Raw genomic sequence first — 17,924 nt, 5'->3', positions numbered from 1 at the left:
ACCGACGCATCTCTCACAGTTCCAAAAATAAACATCAGTAACCGTTGAAAAAAAAAACGGTATATGGGAGATTTTTTATTGCTGTTTTCATTACTTCTGACATACATTAATCTTTTGTTTTCATTTTGTTCGGCTTTTAAAAAAAACGCGCGATCCGTGTGTTCACTGTTTAAAACTTTTTTTCTTCGTATACCTCCTATGAAATAAATAATAAAAGCGTGATGGAGGAACAGCAATAAAGAGTGCAATGACATTTTCTTCCTAAACGCGGAATTCAGCAGAGGCATGCACATTAATCATGCGGACTGTCGGTGTTCAAAATAAATAAAAAAAATTAATTTATAACAGCGGAACTATAACCATATTTCACAGCTATAGGCCGGTAAGTTGACACGCTGGATACAGAACACAAATGTTCGTGCACGTGTTTTTTACCTCGCATCAATATGTATAAAAAAGGGGAACAGAACATTTCCGTACTTATAGTTGTGTGCACTGCAGTAAAAGGCAACTTGTGGGTCAACTTGCTTTAGAACATTACATGGTGTTCCGTTAAAAGGTGTAAAAATTATTTCAGATAAGAGCGACAGTTACAGCTTTAAATTTCTTGGTGTTTCCTTGGAGCCGCTCTTTCGGGGATCTTTGGTTGTGAAGCAGCTTTAAAGGCGTAGAAATCGAGTTAGCTTTGCAAGCTGCAAGAAAGCAAGGTGCTGCTTATAACTAGCGCAATTCAAAACTGTCGAACAAAAGCTGTTACCTACATGCCGTCAAAAGCGGCGGTCGGCGAGCAAAAGAGTTTAACGAGATCCAAATGCGGCAGTCAACAAAACTCGGTTACCTCTGCACACGACTGCCGACCAGGGATGGGCGCATTAGGCAGCACTTCTAGGCAAGACCAGCCGGGCGGACAGTATGATTGGATTTCTTACAAGGACAAAGGTAACATGCACGCAATGGAAATATTTTGTTGCCACGTGAGCATTCCCAGGATACGTTGGCATTTTGGTACACAAACCGACCTGGAAATGGGGCATCAACAAATTTACCGCCGTTTTCCAGGCCGGTTTATGCACTAAGAGACCGGATTAAAACAAGAGTATAGCAAATAGTTATTTTTTTTTTTTAGTGTTTAGCGCCCGATCAGGACGTAGCTTGTTGCTGAACACAGACTTCGCAGGATTTTGTACGCAGAGACGAATCACACCAACTGCTCGCTGCAGACGCGCGCGAAAATGCGAACGGTTATGATTTATTCACAGGTTCTGTTAGCGTTTAGTCCCTGTTTCAGAGTAATAGGCAAGTCTGCCTTAGCAGCACCTTCCCTTAAGTACAAATTTACGCTAGTAATTCGCAAATTAAAGTGTCTCCATCTGTAAATTTCATTTACTGGCGACTATTCTTCCGTGACTTCACTCTATATGCTTCTGAAACTTGACGCCGCAAGTGAGGTCACCCTCACTCCTGACATTTAACGTTCTATACAAGCGAGTCACATATTCCAGAGAAGTTGCATTATGGCCCCATAAGCAATCATTGACACCGCCAATTGCCAATTTTTTGTTGTTTTTTTACTTGCTTATAATTGAAAGCTCGACTGCTAAGAAGACATCATTCCCAGATCTATTCTTTAGCACTTTCAACGTTCGCAGCAAAGAGTCCCCCTCCCCCTTTTTTTTTCAAGCGCTTTGAACATTGGTAAAGCTCAATTTTGAAACTTTTCCGAAAAGGTAAAATACACGTGCTAATATCTGAGGACAATTCAGCCAATATGAACCACAACTATATGCACAAATAATGGGCTGCCGTATATGATGCCCTTGATGCAATGTTCTACAAAGAAGTCCTTGCGAGAAGCGGTGTACCCCTACGTTTCACCCCCTCACATACTATGCCATTGTTTTGGTACTTGGGGTAAGAATAATATAACGATTTTCTTCCAATTTATTGGCTTAGCTAAAGTGACGCCTCCGCAGTCATTGAAATTGGGCACACGCAGACACGCATAAAAAAAAAGTATAATAGGGGGGGATTTTCGCTACACCTCTCAAGCAGAGCGCAACCATTGCATTTTGAAATTTTTCTTTCTCTCTCTTTGTCTCTTCAGTGTGCGCTCTGAAAGCTGGATTCTGAGCACTTAAGCATGGATCTAATTATATTACACTAGCCTTTCGCTACCTGCTTTTAGTTTCTGCTCCTTAAGATTAGAAGAAAGCCAATGCATTAAGCAACGCTGTTATTCTGCCAACGTAAAAATGAGAACTTATATGTGGACCAATTTATAGAGGTTGGCATATTCTATGGCCTCAAGCATCTTTTGTTTTCAGAGATTGTATTATTGCTTCATCCACCAAGTTCATATACGTATTGACCAGCATAGATGTTCTAGCTAACACTGCTAGAACTCTTTAACACTTAAAGCATTGTAAAACACAATCTGGCCTCCTTTCCTTCCAAAGTGACTCTTTGTTGTTCGGTTGTTGCGCAACAGTGCTTTAAACTGGAGAGAGCTTCGTTGAAAAACGACCAGGGGGCGCAAGTTCCGCCTCAAATGCTGTCCACGTGTTTCTGGCAAAAACATGGTCACCGGGTGGCTTTCAAACCATTTTTGTTTTATTGGTGCCGCTTTCCCGCTTGCTCTGTGGCTCCTTTTTAATAGCGTTTTACTTCAGCGGAGCATGTGCGAGAAATTGCGGGCGTTGAACGCTTTCTCCACAGGCCACGTCCACCAAATTACGGCACGACCCCGTAAGCGACAAAAGCTGGCGTTTGTAGAGCTTTTTGTGTAAGCTGTCGTAGCATATTCCCTGGAACTGCCTCTCTCCGTTACAACCGGTAGTTTTATTTTATACACAAACTAACGCTATTTTAAAGCAACAAAGGCGAAACTGGTCTACTATCGACTCGCAGTTCTTTCCCTACGTATGATTACACAGCACTACCGCAAAGACTCTCATGATGGAATGGAACAAAGAAACTAGTGGTCGCTTGCGATAAGCCCATTTGAACATTATCAATATTTAATAAAGAATTCTGACCATTTCTAGCTCACCAAGCAGGTACGCAGGAAGAGTCGAACAGCAGGTTTTTTTCTGACGTATAGTAAACACATTTCCCGCAATGTTTACCCTGAGGTCACGGAAGTGTCAGCTATAAAAATTTTTTACGCAGAAACAAACTTTGCAATAAATAAAAGACAGAGAGAAAGCATAGTTAAATATAGAATACGGGAAGTTCAATGAACACACGAACAGTAAACTACAGCTTACATGGGCCACCAGCGAATTAAAAAAAAAACGGTGAAATCCGCTTACCGGCACCGTGCGACATGCAATCAGCACTAGCTGGCTCGCTAAATGATTAACTCTGGATGACGCCGCCCCTGCACGCCACAGACCACCACACAAATACAAATAGCCGTAGTAGCCTCAAGGATGATTGGGCGAATTCATGGCTAGAGGGAAGTGTGCTCGTCGTAATAATCTGTTGTAGAGGCTCAACATCACGGTTTAGTAAACCTTGAGGTGGAGACTGCTTACCTTTTGCTTCAGCTATCTCAAAATTTCATAGTTCACGCAAGAGAATATGGAGGGCATTACAGATTACCTATTTCAGTGTCTGCATAGATCTCTCGTGTGCCTAATTCATGGTGATGCTTTCCGGGATATTTCTGAAGAGCCGCCAACTAGCCCACAACTTGTGTTTCGATGGAAAGAACGTTAAGCTGAGATTAGCACTGCGTGTGCTCGTTGTAGTCGGTGATCATACTTTAATGATACGCCTTTTATTTGTACCGTTTCCCTCAGAACTAGAGGAGTGCCGCATGTAAAGTCTTTGCCAAACGTAACCAGGCTGCATGGTTTGCTTTTCATTTGTATAATAGAGCCATCACGGCTTCCCTTATGATCAAGAAGTTCTTTGAAGTTGAGGACAGGCGTTGTCCTTACAATACAGAGATTTAGAGCTTGGGAGCATGGCATAATAGCTTCAATATAAGACTGAGAAGCAAACCGTGTAGCCAGGTTACTTTTGGCAAAGACTGTACGTTTCCTTCCCTTTCAACACTTTCATTGCAGCCTCTGACTGGCAGCTCTGGGACGGCGAGCTGTCGTGGTACCAAGTGGCTGTGCTCTGGCTGCTACGACTCGGCGCCAATCCCAGACACGTGGCCGTTATGCCAGACGGCAGCCGACGCTTCGCCGAGCGCACTGGCATCGACCTTAGGCAAACGTACTCTGCTGGAACGCAGCGTGTCAGTTGGGTGAGCGGGGCCATCCCTGCCAGCATTGAGCTCTGCTGAAATATCCTTCACTTCGTTTTGCAGAGGCGCACTTGACATGTATGTCCGACCCAACCTCCCTTTTCTGGAAATGGTTAGCTTCAGAAGCAGCATTTGTAAACACTCACTAACGCCTAACCTAACACCGCCGGCTAATGGACTACTCTACACTATAATTACACGGCTCTGTTGTTCTCAAAAGCTAATTATTTGCGAGCAAAGGTACCCTTTACCCCCCCCCCCCCCCGCCCCCCTCCGGAAAAAAACAACTCTGCCATTGGAATCCCCACCAAGATGATATGAAAAGATAAGGTGCATTCTCTAAGGTCCCAATCCCCAGCACAAGTGCACTTCTGGTTCAGGTCCGCAAAGAGGCGTACTGCTTGGCCAGGGGGCAAAGGTGCAAATCTCCGGTTACAACACAACACGCCCACCTCGACGGAGTCGGCGCAGTCGCTGCCACTTGAGCAGACTCCTAACACGTCAGTGGTCATAAAAATACCATCCGGTATACTGCAAGTAAGAGCAGGTGTTACGGAAGAAGGACTTTGTTAACGAAAACCTTCCCAGTCAGCCCACGCACTCGTTCTTGCCGATCATGATAACCGAATACATTGTGGCAATAGGGGCCACATTTGTTAATGCGATAGCATTATATGGCTCATGAGGCGGAAAATCTGGCGTTGGTTTTGTCCACGTCAGACGGTCCGAATACCCATTTGACCACATCAGTAAAGAAAGAAAAACTAAGTTTCGTCCGAAGAAGGTTTCGAACCCCGACCGGCGCGAACAGATGAGCTTCGCTGCCCACATCATTAGAGCACTGCTCCATAACGGATACATTTTCTTTATTGCCGCACTGTGCCATCACCGCAGCACAACAACCCAAGCGCTAAACCGTAGATGATGATGATGATGATGATGCTGTCCTCAGGTTTAATTGCGCATACCCACGGGGGGGGATTGGCCAGGGTGCATAGCGGATACAAACGCTACACTGCCAGTCTCTTGCGCTGGGTTTGGGTACCGCCGTCTTCATCAACTTCCATTCGGGCGGCACGAACAGGTCAGCTTTGCTGGCCACTGGCTTAGAGTAGTAAGCCATCGCGGCAGCCGAACCTCCAGCGTGCATGCTTTCACATTCGCAGCCCGTAAGTAGCCTTACGTGCCCTCAGTAATTTTGGACGTTGCGAGGCATGCGTCTGAAGCCACATACGCTGACCCCAGTGCTCGCCACCGCCTTTTCGTCGTCTCCGCGAGCCTAAGCGGTGACGCCGCAATATGGTCGCCAATGAGCCGGCGATTCCCGAACCGTTCTCACGTGACTGCTTCGGGAAATATGACCTTTGCCTGTAGAGTAATGCCTCTACCATCGAAAACGCTTCTCAATCCTTGTGAGGCAAAGTACACGACGCATGTTTCTCAGTGAGGACTATGAGACTTTTTTCGCCAGTCCTTTGTTTGCTGCATCTGTCTAACAGTGTCTAAGACTAAATTAATTGAAGCTATGGTTTCCCCAAGTAGTAATGTATGGCTGGGAGAGTTAGACCACAAAGAAGGTCGAATGAAGAATTGATACTTTTAAACCATGGTGCTGTAGAAAACTCTTCAGAGTTGCTTGGACTGCAAGAAGGTCAAATTATATAGTGCTCGTGGTGATCAACCCCGTCTGCTCATTGAAAGGCCTTGTCCTGAAGTCAAAGCTCAATTACTTTGGCCCCCTAATGCGAAGAGAGGAGTGGCTGGTAAAGATCCTGATGCTGGGTAAGATTGAGGGCACAAGGAGAAAGGGGAAGCACAAGATGCGATGGTTAGATGACATCATCGATGCAATGAATATGAAATTGTGTGAACTCCGGGAGACAATAGAGGACCGGAAGGCCTGGAGTGCTGTGGTACATAGGGTCACGAAGAGTCGAACGCGGCTTAACGACTGAACACGCGCACAAACCTGTAAAATTTCCAGCTCTATAAAACAGCGAGAGCACTGACCGACCAGTCAGTACATCTGGCTTATAGCTAAGCGAGTCGACTAAATCAGTGCCCGCGCTCTAACTCCATGAGGAAGGGAAGTGTCAGACGCCAAATAGCCCTCGTTGCTGTCACGCTGTGCTGTCGAACGAAATAAATTATTCGGGCCAGCAATTCGTGGAAGTGGGCAGAGGAGATAAAGCTGTCGTTCTGATGCGCCGCGCATGCGCCGCTCGCCCTGTGCAGAAAACTGCCCATGCGCTGCTTCTGTAACGAATAAGCGCACACAGAGTTCGCTTAGCGGGGCGCTAAGGCTTGGCTACGACTAGCGAAAACCACTTCTTTACACACTTCGTTGTCACGTGCATAGCCTGGCTTTCCGATTCTTCAATCCAAGCTGCGTAGCCCGACGCTCCGATGTGTTAAAACCTTGGACTTGCCACTCTCCTCAGTGATGCGTTGGAGGCTACTGTGTGTGCGAGCTCGCCAGGTCGCATAATTCTTTTTTTTCCTTCCAGTGGTCTACCTTAGATCGGAATCTCCTTAACACTTTAACCACCGTATGTCCGAAATCTGTAACAAAATCGCAAAATGTTTATATAGTCATACTTTTCTCAATGCAATTCTTATCCCGAAAATCTAATACGACATTGGTGTTCTGGTCATAATTCACATAAAAAATTTAAAATAAAATGATGCTCTTGCGAGCACCTTTCCCTGAGCGCACGCCTTAGTACTGGGTTACAAAGTATTGATATGAGCTGTATTTATTTGATCCAGTACGCTGTGACACTGCAAAGACGTTGCTTCGTCTGAACACAAACAAGGTTTAAAGATTAGTAGTTAACATGCACTACCCAGGGAGTCACCATCGTCGTCGTCACCATCGCTCCCGTCGTCATCTTACGCCGTCCCCAGCTCGCAAACGAAGTCAGAGTAACTGTCGAAAAGTAATTCTAGATCGTCAGCAACGTTGTGCTCAAAACTGCTCTAAAAAGCACCGTTTTTCCCAGGACATCGCAACCACCGGCACTTTTCATGTGTGACGTCATTATGCAATGATTGTTGTCAGGCCTAACACACGCCCTGAAGAGCGTTTTTTTTTTTTTTTTTTGGATAAGCACTGACCCTAGCTGTGAAAACTGTAAACAATGCAATTGCCGGCCGTGACTCGTCTTTGGCGGTGGGAGCAGCACAACATCGGGCCGGACGAGTGTCACTCGTCATTGGCTATATTGGTGCACATTGCCATGACGAGCTAATACAGCTCGGGGTTGGCGGTTAAAGGGTTAGCTTGCGATAAGGACAAACATTAGCGAGCACATTAACAGTTCGGATCGGCTACTTATTTGACACCACGCTGTAAATGTCACTGGATATCAGCAGTGTTAGCCAAGTACGTACTAACGGCGTGAAATGAAAGGCGAATATCGGAGCGCGTGGCCAAGGGTCCATTTTACATCGTCTGCCAGTCGCAATAAGGGATAGGTGCGTTCATCTGGTTTGCGATAGTTTTGCTTGCGTTTTCTTTGAAGTTCGTATTCTGGCTTTGCCAGTGGAGCGCCACGTGCATACTTTCCATCGATCGCAACTTGCGCAGCGCGGTGTCATTGGCGGCAGTGGCTGTGAACCGCGTGCATGAAGCGAGCACTCTTAGCTCCTTGACCTGCAGCGCTTTAACTGTTTTCATCCTCGGCGTGTTATCAGCGTCTGGTTGCACTGTTGATAAAGAAAGGTCCACTAGTTGCGCGAAATCAGCAAAGAACACAGGGTTCTTCCCGAGTCGCAATACGCACTATGATGGCCACTGCAAAGCATAAGTTGCTTTGGGACGTTAAACCCCAGTAAACCAGTAAACCAAAGCATTAAATCAATCCTACCTCGAATAAGGCAAGATCGACAAGCACATATCACAGGAAAGGCACACCTGGTGTTGTCGGCTCACCAATTTCGCTGGCGCTGGTTCTAATCAGTCGAAAACGTTGACATCGTTCGAGAACATTACGTAGCGCCAGTTCTCCGTAGTCCAGGATTCATGATCTTGTGCGGACACAGTCCTTTCTTTTCTATTTGCTTCTAAGACCACTGGCTTCTGCGACTTTACTCGGCTTCACAGAACAGCCTCGTATAGACTATGTCTAATAGTTGACTTGTTGGCATACAATTGAAAAGTGTCTTTTACCTCACAGGCCGTAATGCTGGGCGTGTCTGCTGCAGCGGTCGCAATAAGTGGGTTTTGATCCTTGCTTGTAACCCGCTCTCTATGACCACGAAGAATTCTTCAAGCCGTCCAACACCACAGAATGCCTCGAAAATTCTGGTAATTGTAGACACTAGACGACCTACTTCCTTTGCAATGACGCGTTGCCGCACACTATGACGGTAAAAAGAAATGATTCGCGCTCTCTTTTAGGGCCGTACGCTCACGTGTGAATGTTCGATTCCAGAATATTTAAGCTTTTTTGGTGGTGATAAAATTGTGCTCACTTCCAGAAACAAGTGATTCACGAACCGTTCCGTTGGACACCGACTGCAACCCTACCTGTCTTTTTATTGTTCGCATCGCAACCAGATGCTGATAACACAACGATAATGGACGCAGATTCAAAGCGCCGCAGGCCAAGGAGCTAAGAGCACTTCACTCACGCGGTCCACAGCCAGTGCCGCTAGCGATACCGATCTGAGCAAGTTGAAATCGGTGGAGAGTTTAAATGTGGCGCTACATTCGAAAAGCGAGAAAATGAACGTCAGAGAAACGGAATGGTGTGAGTAAACTATCTCGAATGTCACACTTTCATCTTTGAATTCGAATGTCATTATTATTATCTCTGCTGCCTAACTCGTTACATGCAAATAAGCTGAACCTAAATGTCACTGAAACCTCACATATTTTATTTTGGCCTAGTACGAACCTTTACAAGTTGATATGACACGGTTTTCTTTTTCTTTTCCGGACAAAATGCGCTAGCACACGATAACGAATCATTTATTGAAGGGATGGTTCCAAGGTGACATCCATGGAACACGCAAATGAACCAATTAGCAAGTTATCTTACCCAGCGCGGTAGCTGAGTGGTTAGCGTACTCGGCTTCTGAGCCGGAGGTCCCGGTGTTTCCGGTACCCATGACCGTGCTGAAAGAAAGCTACTAGTGTTTGCTATGTCCATCGAATGTTGTGTCAAGTAAGCTGCTCTGTCAGCCTTTTTAAACCTGGATCTTTGGTTTCGGCTTGTGCAAAACAATATTTAAAATAAAAGAGAAAGCAAATCGCTAACAATTTATATTACCGCGAAGGCAGAACTCTCATTGCGTCAATACGAACGCCCACTTTCGGGCCTTTAGCCCCTCCTCGTGTGAGTCTCAACAGCTCTAATAAAATGCAAAACTGCTGCTCGCCTGTGCAGGTATGTAGGTGGTGCCTTCAAGCCGGCGTCGACAACGTAACGGTGTTCGTGTTCGCACCACGTCACTTATACCGTAACGCTTTTGAGAAGGCCGCCATGTTCTTCCAGACCATCGGCATATGGTTGAACAGCCTGCAAAGACTGTGAGTCCCTTCACCAGATGTCACTGTGAACACCAAGGCAAAATATTCAGCATGCGTCTCCAAATTAGAAAACGAAACAAAGCACCCAATCGCTTTATTTGGAAAGAAATCACACTTTTGAAATCGCAGGTCGAGAGTCGCGCGCCTCGGACTGCGACTGAGTTACGTGGGCCAGGTGGATCTCCTTCCCAGCGAACTTCGAACCAAGCTGGCCGAATTGGAAGCTGCCACATCGGATGGTGCGAGGCAAGCACCTCTCTTCACTCCTGCTGGATATATTGCATCCCCCTGATATTTGCAATAGATGCTGTTTTTCAAGAAAAAAAAATTAGGGCAAATATTTTTCAATGCAGCGAAACCCTAAGAGGACACAAAGATCTGGTGGCCTATTCCTTTATACGGTCGCCTAATGTTTTGCTGTTTTGCTTTATTTTATACAGTGGAACACTGGTAAGAAAGTTTTTCATGTTTAGTGGTCATAGTCGGGATAGGAATGAACACCGTATTCAAAGGACCACGTGAACAGCCCTGCTGACTGTCGCTAATAGCAAAAATAGTTTAAAAGAATTCTTTGCAAATAATAGTGTAATCTGAGAGACTTGGCTCATTTTCGAAAAATCAACCTTATGTGATAAAGGCCACGCCCTTTGTCAAGAGTAAAGAGTCCAAAGAGGCTTCTTTCTGGGTCATACACATGCTATTGTGCTAGTTGACCTTGTGATGATGATGATGATGATGACGATGATGATGATTTTTAATGAAGCAGCGCAAAAGGAAAACGGACACGTAGAAGAAGGGCGACATGGACTGAAGCGCTGATAGAGTTTCTACGCTTCCGTCCACGTCGTCCTTCTTCTACTCGTCCTTTGTCCTTTTGCGCTGCTTCATTAAAGATCAATATCTGGGCCATGCTACGCACCTCGCTGTGCATTGGCGGTGTTCAAAATCGCTAAGACCTGGGCAGAACTTTCACCCTTGCCTATCTCCGTTACATGGCTTAGACGCAAATGCATTTGGCTCTAGAACTTTTGAGAATGAGAATGGCGTTACAGTGCGCAGTTTCTAGCTTTCTAGTTACTGTCTACCTACGAAATCAGCCAAAATTGTTAGCGGGAGCCTTCACTATTCGCCACAAAAGCAAAATAAAAAACGATAATAAAGCTGCAAGAAAGAACCAGTGGTTTGAAGGGGTGCAGACCCAAAATTTCGAACGTAAACAAAGGATATGATTTCTTTCATGGGCGTCAGTAGACGCCTTCTAACAAATTTCAGTCGCAGGTGTTGAGTAAAACTTAATTTAATACGATTTTGAATGTTGTCCAAGGAGGCGCCCAGAATTTCCACCCTCATTGAGTGACGTCGAGGTGCACTTGCCTAAATTACTGTGACGCTACAGAACCCAGTGGTGTTATTTGGAAAATTCAGCGTAACAAAGGGACCAGTGCAAAAGAAGAAGGCACAGACGAGCGCTAAATTTTCAAAATCATTTCTTATTGCACTGGTGTTTTAAGCTAATTTATTTTTATGACTGCTAGGCCCGTACGCCTCATTAAAGGCAAAAAAAAAAGTGCACCCAAAAATCTTGTCTTTACCCCTTTATTAGCACGATCTTAATACACATCGACAGCAAACAATGCTTAAAAAAGTCGCAACAAAACGTAGGAATGAAAGTCGGCGAATGTTTCACTCAAGTTGGTAAGCAAAGTCTACTTAAAGAAATTGTTCGCATCGATAAGCAAAACTTGGCCCTCATCTGGTTTGAATGCAAATACAACGTAAAGATTGCAAAATGTATTGTTCATTTGTTTGCTGCTTGTATTACAACAATGGATGTTAACTCCTCAGGAAGAAAACCTGTCTGGCGTGCACTGGGTATAGCAGCAACCACCAGATGGTGCGGGCTGCTCTCACTATGGCTAAAGCAGTGAAAGCCGGAATTATTCGTAGCAAGTAAGTGCATCATGTTGATGAACCTGGTTAAATGGCCACTGAGTTAGATCGCATAGGCACGACCCACAGAAGAGAAGAAAGATGCAACGTTCAGTGGGAACTGTGTAATGCTCAAAGTTCTCCGAATGAAGTTGCGAAAACAGTTTATATGTTGTTTTGTGGACATCTAGTGTAAAAAGTACGTCATTCGGTGTACTCTTGGCGCAAAAAGATTCTCGTGTCTGTAAACGAGACAATTAGTAACATAAAGCACTGCAGTCATTGCCCAATAAAGCGCCCTGCAACAACGTTTGGAGCAATGGAGCAAATTTCGCAGTGGTTGAACGCAACGGTTGTGGTGGTATTAGCCGTACTTCAGCTGATAAGAACTTATGTACATGACAGCGTCGGTGAATGCGAACGTAAAAGAAATACGAAAAAGATATGCGTCGCATACCTTCAGTGAACTGGTTCAGCCTGTGCACTCCTTCCGACCGTGTGCGAGAGGCCGCCCATTCCTCTTCTTTTTCATCACCTCAACAGAAAAACGACAAATAACACCGTCACGTCCGGTTTTCAGCGTCGTCGCACATCGATGTTATTGTTTTAACGTGTTCATAATGTTTTCCAATGAGGTTTAAGGTGCACTGATTACAGAACCATTGAGCAGCACAACATACGTTTCCAGTGTTGTTACTTTCCCCTTCAAACGCTTTAATTTTCAGCTGTAACATCTTGTCTGTCACTGACGCCCTTCAACTCGTTCAATATTTTCACGTGAACCCGCCTCAGTTCTCTGCCCCCCGTCGAGAACCAAAGTTAGCGGGTCACCACCCTACCTAGTTTCAGGCCATAGGTTCATTTCTACTTCCCCCAGAGTAGAAGCACGAAGTGAACAAAAGCAGAGCACGCAATACGCAAGCGGGACGTCAGATAGCAGTGACTTTCTCACTGTTTCACGCCACTCAGCTGGGCACGACACCACGATCAAAGAACAGTCATTACTCTTGATACAAGGAGCATCGTTGGTGTAACTGACCGGCAACAGTAGGCAACAGTAGATGTTTGATAGTCTGAGGGGCAAGAAGCCACCACAGTCGACGACGCCAGAAACCGCCATGGTCTTCGAGGTATCAATCCTGAGAATAGGCTAGGCTGGTGAGTTAACTGTACAACTCTTGTTTACCACAGCTTTGGCGAGTAAGTTTGCATAAAAATGAGAAGTTTATGTCAATACGGTCTAAAAGGTCCTCCGACATGGAAAGGCTTATTTAGAACCAAATCACACACTATCGACTACACACGTTCTCTGCTGACAGTCTTTGTATTCGCGCAGCGATATAACAGCCGAGTTGCTGGACGCCTACGTCGCTGACACCGAGTGCCCCGACGTGGACATGCTGATGCTCTGTGCGGGCATGCGGCTGAAGGATTTCATGGTGATGCAGAGTGGTTACGCCTATCTGAACATCAATGAAAAGATGTGGATAGAGGTGGGCTTCTGGGACTGGGTCTTGGCGTTTCTCAAGTACCAGCTTCACTTGCCTGCCATCTATGTAAGTATTACAGAATGCTGTTTTCGACAGATCATAGATTGTCGGCCGTTTATACCATAAATCAGTGTTTTGGTCTGGGCTAGTTGGTTCATTGCTAGCGGACACACAACAGAAGCGCCCCTGCTGTGTTGTGTGTTCTCGTTAGTGTCTTTTTTTCCTTCGTACTGAGTTAATCTGCTCAATCAAATCAATTAACCAAAGCTCTGTTTACAGAAGTCATATCTGGTGTGTTGTAGACAGCATTACTGGATTTGCATTTTATGCCGAAAAGCTGTTTTAGAGAGCCCACCCGCGATGGCCTTGAAAGTTGAGTCCCGTCAGAGGCACAGCTGGCCCTAGCTGGCCCTGCCCTTCCGCGCGTACTGCGGACAGAACAGACGAGTGTAAACGAGAGGGGACGGCCTCCTCACTGGCCGACAAAGCTTTTCGTCATAAATTAGCAGCAGTAGTGGCATCGGCGAGGCCGGCGTGTCATCCTGACTGCGTTTCAGAGGTACCCTCCACCGTCGACCCGCAGGAGGCTCGCAAGTTTGCGCGTTTTCCTTTCGGGCCATTCTCCCTTCCCGCCCTGCCCAGCCCCATGGGAAGGGCAGATTTAGGAGGAAAAGGAAGCTTTGGTAACCAGCAAAAAAAAAAAAAACGCTCGTTGCTATGAAGCTGCTACTGGCTCATTTGCGGTCGCCCCGCCGATGCCGCTGCTGTTCAAAGAGGGGGTTCCAAGGGCTTGCTGCTCAGGGGGACGTGGGGTGAGGCACTAAAGCGGCTCACTGCGCCAAGTGCGCCTGTTCCCTTGGGCGCTAAAATGGCGTGGCTATCGCGTCATCGCTATGTTCTGGCGACAGCGCTGAAATGTTGCAGTCATTTTCCATAGGTGTAGTAAAGGCTTTTGATCGTCGAGTAAATTTCACGCAATGAATTTATTAATGGTCACTATTGTTCGTCACTCCTGTCCGAATTCCTTCCGTGCGAAGAAGGCAGCGGACCCTGGCCGGCTGCTGGCAACCGTGGCCGTTATGCCACCTTCGACTCATCTCCTCTACAGGCCTGATCGGATCACTCAACGTTATCCCAGCTGCTGGGATAACGTTGGCTGCTGGCCGTTAACGATAGGATACCGTGCCCTCAGAGTCGAACAGCCGCAGGAGTGCCTCCACGGGGGCAGCTTTTCGCTGAAATTGTTGATGTGAAGGACAAGTTTTGCGATAATTTTTTTTTGCGAGTGGCACGTCTATTTCGATTGCACTGCCTCCGCAAGTTAGTGCATAAGTTCAGAGCCCGCCAAAGTATCTTGTATGGAGGCCAACTGCTCCAGATCTTTCATTTAAGCTGTCTTCAGTCAATCGTGCACTTTATTAGCTGCTACGTGATAATAGAGTATCACTATTAATAGAGTGTACTGCTTCTCTTCCTTCTGACCATAAACAGGCGGTCAAGAAGAAGCATGCTTTTCTGATGGCTTCCCAAGGCGGCAGGACAGATACCGGACGAGCGCTCCGTCAGCTAACCTTCATCAGGAGCACCCAGGTTGCGAGAAAAGCTGACAGTGAGGACCTCGCGCATCAGGCCTACGGTGTGATTGGGGGGCACTGATTCATGGCGCAATAAAATAGTACGTCAGGTCATATTATATGGTGTAATACGACGGGATATGATTCTCTAGAGAGATGTGACAAGACAGTGCGTGGCCCAACCAAGTACAGATGCACCCACCACAAGCGCAACTGAGTCTGGAGCCAGGTTTACTAAAGCTGGTACAATCATTGTTGTGACCGCTCCAAGCTGACGAAGTGGAATGTCAAAGCTGCTTTTTCAAGTTTTTTTTTTTTTTTGCCTTCTGAATGGATGAAACGCGCATTACAAGCTCTATGTTAAAAAGAAAAAGAATGTCCATCATACGGCTAACAACAGGTTCCTTTGTGTGCACGCGGTCACTAATTTCACTTTCGAATACGAACTGCAATGTATCTCTGCAACGTTGCTTTTTGCAGAATATTAAGCCAACAAACCTTGACTCGTAGTCAAAGGAAGAGCTGTGTCGTACAACATGGTATGGAAAGCGTTCAGTATTTCTTCCAGTGGACTGCCAATGTCTGGACGCTTTACAATCGAAAGATGTCAAAATTTCAAAAAACCGTATTGCCGAGTTTGCTACTAACCCATGCTAATTTATCTTCATTGCGGGACCAGTGTGTTAGCAAGCCACCCGTATTGTTACCGAGAAAAAGAACCTGTTAAACGTTGTTTGACTTACAGAATTTTATACAACTTCGCCTGTCACGTCGCATAACTTTTGCTGTGCCGCGCTTATGTCACGTATTTTGCCTTGGTGAAGAAGTTATAAAAAGGTGGTGAATCATTAAAATAAAGTTTGTTGACAGCAAGCACACATTGTGTCTCCTTCTTGTGTCCCCATCTGCTTTCTGCGCTGTAAGCTTCACAATTGTCTCCGGGAAATAGATTTTCAATCACTTTATTTATGAAATTACTATTTGTCTTTTGTCAGCAAGAAAAGCATTGTTTTCGAAAGTTTAGTATATTACGTGTGGACACTATTCCTAGATTTACTTTTCTACTGACCGCGCGCACACATGGTCAAATTGCACCACTGCTTCCAATTACTGCATGAGTTCCCAGGACGCCACGGAAAAGTATTTCATATGGATGCGAACTGCGCCCGATCGACCTTTCAGTTAGTATGTCACTATTTAACCCTGCGCCTGATTAGCCGCACCTGACAGCACAAGCGTAATGCCATTCTAAATGAAAAGCGGGAAACAGAACCACAGCAAACCAAGCAAAGCTATACGCTGCTTTGTATTAGCTTTTCTTTTTCTTTCCGAAGGGCCAGCTCTCCATCGATGACAATACCTCTATGGATGAGAACGGTGCACCACCAGCATCGCACGCTGCATAGCAAAAAATTTTAGATCCCTTAGCCACTGTTAGAGCAAGGACGGCACTTTTATCAAGCGCATCAATTTTTGCGTTAAGCCTCAGGACAGATCTCCATGCGCGCAATGAGGAAGCGCATTGTTTTGCGCGTCCCGCTGAAGGGACTGTTCCTCGCAAGCCGCATTCAAGGCTGTACGGTCTAGGCTGCCATCGCGTTGTATTTTGAAGTGTCTACAACCCAGTAGTAAAAGTGCAGCAGTGCACACTGTCTTTCGATTTGTTTTGTTTTGTTTTTGGCTCTTGAATTGCAGTAGCATTGCTCGGGTCGCTCAGCCAAGCCTCCAGGTCAAAAGCGCTGCCCAAAAGACGTTTTCAAAGGGGGGTGAAGTGGCACTAGACTTCCGAGGCGCCGGTCGCCGAAAAGCAGCCGCGACCAGTACGACCCCGAGGATGCCGAGAGAACGGTGGCGATGGAAACCGTTCAAGTTGCGAGAATCGCCAACACTGACGTCCTCACTCATAAGGCTCATAATGTCCTTCGAAGCTAACATGTTTGATACGATAAGAAAGTGCATCACATCATATATTATGACGTGGTATGGTGCGCTTTGACAGCCCAGAAAAATACAAGACGCCAGCGTTCAGTCCAGCTGATGACAGACGCTTACTACTACCAGCGCCACTGTATTCAACGAAAAGGTTTAGAGCGGCTGGCAACAACCATAGTGATCGACACCCTCATGTTGTGGTGCGGATCGTGACCACAGCATCGAGAGGATTGAGCGGACATATTCAAGTCTGGAGCCAGCAAACAGGTAGGGTTCTTCAGCCCTTTTCAACTTCTTCTTCTTCTTGTTAACCTCTTTTCAACTTGGTTTTTGCTCATCTTCTTTTTTGTCTTTGGCCAAGCCACTTCAAGAGGCATCGTCACCATCACCATCATCACCATCTGAAGATGCCATAGACGCAATGGAATGATAAAACTGCTGAGCAAAATAAACTGGACCCCCCATTCACACATAATACGGCAATGTAGTATACTATCACAGGCGAATAATTTTCACTTACACGCCACACAGCAACATGTTTAGTCTTTCCGCTTTTCACTGCGTCCTCAGTAATAACCGAAGTGCCTCTAACTGCGCGAGTCAGCGCCGCAAGGATCAAAGAAGTAGAAGAAGAACCGAGACTCGCGTAAGGTCTGCTATTTTCGGTGCGCTGTTCATGGTCAGCCTTGGAACCTTTTGCTTTGCAGTTGCGACGTTCTCCTGGATGGCCTCCATTGTTTATTCAGGTAATATTGAACGCGCGTTCCAATTCTACCGCTTTCAGCCCTAAATTACGGTCTTCGGCGGGTGGGAGCATAGGGCTGCTTTGCAAGAGCCTTACGCAATCTGTTTTCGTCACATGCTTTTATTTCCCTGCATAGGTAATCTAACAGCTCATGTGGAGTTTACTGAAGAACATGAATGCGGGTTTGGCTATAAATGCAGTTCGTCCTCCCTACTCGGTCTCCAGCCGCCACGGGGTAGAACATTCGGCAACTGGAGTTAAGTGCGGATAACACACATTATCGGCAGTTATCGACATCTTGGGTTAGCACTTGTCTTCTTCAGTACTACTGTTGGCCTCCTACAGCATGTGTGCCGTTGCACTGGAGTATGACCGAATAGTTCAGGTCGTTAGAGAATACGATATCAAGCGATTCTCATTCTTTTCATTTCTACATGCACCGTTCTAAGCAACTGGTCGA

At 46.0% G+C, this 17,924-nt stretch overlaps 1 protein-coding gene across 1 annotated transcript; it reads left to right on the top strand.

Moving 5' to 3' along the window:
* The first annotated feature begins 863 nt into the window (after positions 1 to 863).
* Positions 864 to 17,149, top strand: LOC149340261 (dehydrodolichyl diphosphate synthase complex subunit DHDDS-like). The gene is made up of 7 exons (XM_089551087.1): positions 864 to 939; positions 4,074 to 4,258; positions 9,652 to 9,794; positions 9,924 to 10,040; positions 11,640 to 11,744; positions 13,060 to 13,279; positions 17,081 to 17,149. The coding sequence occupies exons 1-7, from the start codon at positions 864 to 866 to the stop codon at positions 17,147 to 17,149; spliced, it is 915 nt and encodes a 304-aa protein (XP_089407213.1).
* The last annotated feature ends 775 nt before the right edge of the window (positions 17,150 to 17,924 follow it).

The sequence above is a fragment of the Amblyomma mixtum genome, chromosome 6 (assembly GCF_055824585.1).
Source record: "Amblyomma mixtum isolate Tamu chromosome 6, ASM5582458v1, whole genome shotgun sequence".
NCBI classification, from domain to species: domain Eukaryota; kingdom Metazoa; phylum Arthropoda; class Arachnida; order Ixodida; family Ixodidae; genus Amblyomma; species Amblyomma mixtum.
Note: the sequence above shows the minus strand (reverse complement) of the source record. Positions and strands in the feature narration are given on the sequence as shown.